At 38.2% G+C, this 6,671-nt stretch overlaps 1 protein-coding gene across 1 annotated transcript; it reads left to right on the plus strand.

The window, feature by feature from the left end:
• Positions 1–5,363: 5,363 nt before the first annotated feature.
• On the plus strand, positions 5,364–6,379 carry LOC148283851 (uncharacterized). Its single transcript, XM_088243069.1, has one exon. The coding sequence runs from the start codon at positions 5,364–5,366 to the stop codon at positions 6,312–6,314; it is 951 nt and encodes a 316-aa protein (XP_088099195.1). The 3' UTR covers positions 6,315–6,379.
• The last annotated feature ends 292 nt before the right edge of the window (positions 6,380–6,671 follow it).

Raw genomic sequence — 6,671 nt, forward strand, 5'->3', positions numbered from 1 at the left:
GCTCTACACCGTCATCATATTCGTCGGAGTTATCGGTATGCGAGACTTATATGTGTTATTTAAAACAATAATAATTTTAAAATGTGTCTACATTTACAGATACCTCAACTAGGATTATACTTTTAAGTTAATCTTTTCATTACTAATTAATAAAATATCATTATTACGCTAGCTAGCAGGCAACAGTCAGCGATAGCCGACCGTTATGTGTTTTAACATTAAATTAGAAATGAGTTTTGTCGCATCAAAGACTGAAAAATGTGTACGGTCATGCAACAGTTGATGTCAGCACTGTTAGACGATGGGTTCGTCGCTGTAACGAAGCTGAAGAACAAACACCGGTGGCTGACGAAAAGTGGAGCGGCAAGCCGTTGACTGCAGTGATAACTACAGAAAAATTGTGTCGTATTCTCTCCCTCAGTAAAGGCAGTGTGGTTACACCACATTTACTATATGTGTACGCACATATATACATAGCATATTTACTAGGATGAGGCGTTTAAATTTATTTGCTACCCACTGGGCCCTGGTTAAGATGTTGCAATTGCCTACCGTGGGTACGTGGGTAAGGCACTAGTTTTTAACTGACCGTAGGTATGTACTCTTTTGCTTATTGGTCCAGCTTTGCTCCAAGGGCAATATTTGACTTCTGTTTTCGTTTACTTCCTCTGGTAAAGCGTTGTACATTTTAAGTATCTTATTTACAAATCTTGTTTCTCATTGCCTTGTTTTTGAACTTTTCATCAATTTAATCAATAAATTCCAGACAATCTTGTATTGCGTGAATGCCTACTACTGTTTTATGTCACATTTATTTCCGTCTCTATAAGGTCAATTATTATAAGCTTTTTTATTTCTTCGTGCGTTTCTAATTGTAAAGTTGACTGCAGGTAATGGCGGGTTGCTCGTGGCGCTGGTGTCGAGCCACGGGTCCCGCGTGCGCACGCCGGCGCTCGTGAGCGTGTGCGTGGCCGACCTGCTGGTGTGCGCGTGCAGCGCGCCGCTGGCCGTGCTGCGCGCTGCCGAGCTGGGAGCCCCCAACGCCTCCATCGCGCTGCTGGCCTCCCGCGAACCGCCCTGCCCGGGCCTGCCGTGTGCCGCCCTCGTCTGTGCCGAGGTACTGCCGTTCCGAAATACCGCCCTTAAGAAGGCTATTGTTTATTTAAACCAATCGACAGGTTATCAAATGAACCCTTATGGATTGGTGTATAAACAGATACGTAATTAAAGATTAAAGAAATATGAAAAATATAACGCTTTTTCAAAATGTATATACTCAGGCACATATATACATATATATATTTCAGATCCTGCTTTACAAAATTGTAAATAATAAATTTGACTCCCCAGAACGAATTCATTTACTTGCTCACCGTGTCCCCTCCAGACCAACTGTACTGTCTGATATTTTCTATATTCGTAAAATAAAAACTAATCATTGGAAACATTCTACCATCCCTCGTATACATGAAGGAGTTAACAATAAAAATAATATCTTGATAAATATAATACTTAACACTACATAATATAATAGTTACAGAAGAGAACTAATAGGCTTGATTCAGAATAACAGAGAATAGACGTTTTTTATTATAGAAATAAAAGACGAGTGATATTTTAATCCACAAATTTGGAATATCCAGTGACTGGTTTCATCGTTTTCGCGACATCTTCGTAGACGTTTTAGACGTTTTGTATATTTTCTAGCTCTTACTCATTAAATCAAATGCAATTTTCCACTCCTATTTTCCTTCATTCATCTTTCACCACTAATTAATTAATTTCCTTCTTTTCCTTCCCACTATCTCCTTGTTTTGTCCATATTTCTTTTATTTTAATATTAAGTATTAACATAACATGCATATATACTTACTTTTACAGTACATAAGTTACATATTTTAACTACAATAATTTAATACATAAATTTTGTGACTTCAAAAACATACTTTTTGAAACGCTTTAAAATTTATTTATTTATATAATGCACAAAATACACAATTTTATCATACCACAAATATATTTTTTTATCTGCCGACTTGTTGGAAAATTCCGTATTAAGTCGGGAATTCTATATATAAATCAAAATCATTTATAAACACATTAAACAATATCCAAAATAATCAACACAATAAACAAAATAATAATAAAAAAATATAAATAATAAAAATCTATACATGTCAAGAAATGGAATGCAGAAAGGTTAATAAATAATACATGGCAATATGTAATTAATAATTTAAAGTAATTTTATAATTCAATTCGATAGTTAATTGATATTAAAAATAAATACAAAATAATACAATAAAGTAATAATAGTAACACATCTATATGGTAGAAATGTCATTTAATAAACAAAATAATAAATAATTTTATGCTTCGATTAGCAATAGTTAAAATATGTATTTACAAATTATTAAGCACACTTTTAAGTTTATTCAAAGATGATATACATAATATATATATATATAGGTATATTTATTTATTTATTTTATTAGGTAAACAAACAGTATGTACACATATATTGCCAATTTCTTTGTATATTAGAGTAAGAAACTCATGCACACACCAAAAAAATTGTTTACACTTAAGTGTATATATTAATACAATAATTTAAATTATGTTCAATATAATAAATGTAAAAGAAACGAAATGAAAAAATATTTATATTATAATAATGTTAAATGTCTGCTTCTCTCAAAATTTCAATAGTTTTTGACCTAAATTTACATACATTGTCACAAAAAATATATGATAAAAAAAAATGTATATAAATAATAATGAAGACAGCATCGATATTAAATATTTATTCCCGAAGCAATTTTATACAGTGGTCTCTACCCATCGATAAAATCCAATTATGGATCTTCATCTTAAATAAAGACGTTGTTTTAGAGAATTTAATGTGTTCATCCAAGACGTTGAACACTCTTGGAGCTATATATGAATAGTGTCTCCGAGCAAACATCGTGCGTGTTCTCGGTATTAAGTAATTTAGGTTTGTCAGTGTGTATTGATTAGGTATTGCTTTTAATATTATTTATTTACCGTCTTAAAACGGGGTAAATAATTCTAGTTAGATAGTCTAAGCAACTTTGCATAAATTAACATTTTATGCACATAAAATGATTATAAATTAACAAATAAAAATATTTTGAAAAAAGTTGATGTACCATTCATTATGTTCATGTAATTATCATATCAAAATTTGAATCGATCAACTACTCGTATATTATGAAAATCCCTCTCCACTCTATTTCCTCATCCCTCAACCTTCTTGCTCTTTTTTTCTCTTGTCTCACGTGATATATTATTTTTCTCTTCACTAAGTAACATGTTCCAAAATCACTCGCAAACGAGTGGAGGCGTATAATAAAAAATAAAAAAAATAAATTAAAAAAAGTAACATGTTCTCTCATTATATTTGTGAAAAACTCTAACTAGATGTATGTACTATATTTTATATTTTTATAGAACAACTGTTGTTTTTTTCTAAATAAAAATAAAATAAAACATTATTTTTTTGACATTATGATAAAATTTTAATAAGGCATGTTTCAAAATTATATAAAATGTCTCCCTCGGCACGGGACACCCTAGTGAGGAAACATTATCTTTCATAACGATGTAATAACTTATATTTACATATAAGTTATTAATTTAAAAATACTCGGTACACTTCCACTTATTTATTTGACCAATTAGCGCTTTCACCCTCTAATGGGCATCTTCAGACTGGACATCGAGAATTGTCCATAAATATTTTTTTAAAAAAACAATCTTTAATAACATTAAAATTCATATAAACATCACAATACAGGTACAAAGAAAAAAATATTTGCTCAGAGAAACAAGACGTTGCTGGCGGAGTACTATCTATTGGTCTACGACTGCGAGCATTGGACTCTCAGGGTAATAATTCGCTAGAGAAGCCCTTTAGTTCTATATTGCATAGAACAAAGGCGTCCAAAGCCAATTTTTTTATTGTTTTTAGTTCAACAACAAACGTGTAACGGACGGTTTCGGTTTGCGCTTGCAATTCTCGACCTGAGTACCTACGGCCCGTTATATTGGTGTAAATTAAAGCAAACTTTGTGATTAATAAACATATACTGTTTTTTTTTTTTTTTTTAATTTATTTGGAAGTTCAACAAGAATACATAAAATACATACATTTTTTAAGTAAGCATAACTTACGTTCTTTACATATATTCTCAATTATAGAACTCCAACATCTTTCATAAATTACATAAAATAAGAGTGTAAAATCAATTTAAGTAATGATAAAGATTAAGTTTAGTGAAAGGTAAAAATAAAGAAAGATTTAAAAAAAAAAAAAGAGATTTAAAAACATATAAGATATAATAAAATAGACTAAAATTAATTTACATACACAAAAATAAGGATTAGGCATTTGATTTAAGATACATAGTAATGTTTTTTTTATAACCATTTGCTCTATCATGATAAATGTCAATGTTAACTTTTTTTTCCATTTTGTTATAGAGTCTTAACATACTTGCAAGAGGGTTAAAATGTGCCATATTGTTTGTAAAAATTGGAAGGTAAAATGTATTAGGTGATCTAAGACGCCTACGGGGAACGTACAATGACACATTTTGAACACAAAACACTGATTATTAGTAAAAATACATCCTAAACTTTTTTTTCGAATACTCGTTTCCCAGTTGATTTGGCCATGTTTGAGTTTTTATTTTATTTTAAAAGGTAATTTAACAAAGATTTTAGTGGCCTTTATGGTATAGTGGTTAAGTCTGACAAACGGAAGGTTCCGGGTTCAATTCCCGGTGAACACAAAAATTAAATACGATTTTCCTCAAGTCTGTGTGTTCTAGGCTGTAATTAACATGGCACGTATATTTATTATACAATATTTTATATGTATTGTATTAGTAGATATATATCGGGTTTCCCAATAAGGGCGCTAGAACTTTGGCAGTGTATAGCGGCCGTGTACTTGCTAAACACAAGAACCAGAGTCTTTTTTGCAAGTTCGACCTTAAGTGTTCTATTTTTTATTTTATGTATTGTTTTCATGCTTATAAAGGTTCACTAATAAAAAAAAAATTTAAAAAATGTTGGTAACATACAGCTGTCAAATTTAGAGGTTATAGTAATCAATGTTAGGCAAATAAAAAGTAACAGTGATTCATTATTAATCTTTACTATTAAAATAGACACTCTGATAAATATTTACACAGTTTTTAAAAATATGTGAATATTTCTTGAACAAAATAAGTTGTACTGACTCAGTGGCTTACCGTACTGTACTTTGTACATTCAATTTTATGCTTTGAAAGAAAATAATAACAAATCAATAGACGTCCAACTCAGCAATAAATGCGATGTATCGATGTTTCCAGCATCTCCCAGTGGCGGCGAGCACCCTCTCCCTGATGCTGCTCTCCGTGGACCGCTTCATCACGGTGCAGCACCCGCGCTGCCTGTCCGCGCTGCAGCGCTGCCCCCTTCCGGTGGCCCTGCTGGCGTGGGCGGCCGCCGCCCTGCTCACCCTGCCCGCCCTGGCCCCCGAGCCGCCCGCCCCCGCTCTGCAGGCGGCGCGCGTGCTGCTCACCTTTCCGCTGCCCGCCTGCGCCGTGCTGCTGTTCCACCTCGGCGTGCGCTCCAAGCTGTGCGCGCTGTCGCTCACGGCGCGCGCCGCCCACGGCGAGCTGCCGCTGCCGGTGCCGCTCATGCGCCGCCCCACGCACGTCATCATAGTGGCCGGCATGGCGGCGCAGACGCAGGCCGTCACCTACTACGGGGGGCGGGAGGACGAGGAGCGCGACCGGCGGCGCTCCGGAGCCAGCAGGGGGCCGCGCCGGGGGCGGGGAGGCGAGCTGCGCCGCCCGCGCGCGCCCCCCGAGCCCTCGCTCCTCGCGCCGCAGCCGCTGACGTCCACGCTGCAGTCGCGCCGGCGGCTGGCCAACGTGCTGGTGAGCGTGGCGGCCGCGTTCTGCGCGTGCTGGCTGCCGCACGCCGCGTGCCGCCTGCACGCGCTGCTGGGCGCGCCCGCGCCGCGCCTGCTGCGCTTCACGCTGCTGCTGGGCCACGCGCACTCCGCCATCAACCCCGCCGTGTACTGGACCCTGAACCACCAGACGCTGAGCCGCGGCGGCTGCGCCCCCTGGCCGCGCCCCGCCGCCGCGCGCCGCTTCCTGTTCCACTTCAAGCCGCACGCGGACCAGCCCCCCAGCAGCACGAACGAGGCCGCCCTGGGCCCCTTCCACCCGCGCTACACCCGCGCCCGCCCCCGCATCGAGCGCGCCGCCCCCTCCTCCCACTACCTGTATTGAGAGTCGTCTCCGTCTCAGTTTCCTTCGATCGATCTGTGATTCTAATTTCCTAGTGCCTATTTCGTCTAAGAAACCTGTAAATATGCCGAGAGTGAGTTCCGTGAGTGCTGCGGACTGCGGGCTGAGGGCCGAGGGCCGAGGGCCGAGGGCCGAGGGCCGAGGGTTGTTTCTTTATCCTTTCTTCTTCTCGTTGGTGTTCCCCACACCCGCACCCGCACCCCGCACCCCGCACCGAGCTGTTCTGTAGACGCGGGTGGGGATGCTATCGACATAGTTATCGATAGTCGGTACTCGGTACCTGTTTATAATAATCGTTCAATTAATGTACCTCCCAAAAATTATATTTACAATAGTCAA

The sequence above is a fragment of the Micrasema longulum genome, unplaced genomic scaffold (genome assembly GCF_059751315.1).
Source record: "Micrasema longulum isolate JH-2025_06_02 unplaced genomic scaffold, ASM5975131v1 h1tg000185l, whole genome shotgun sequence".
Taxonomy (NCBI): Eukaryota; Metazoa; Arthropoda; class Insecta; order Trichoptera; family Brachycentridae; genus Micrasema; species Micrasema longulum.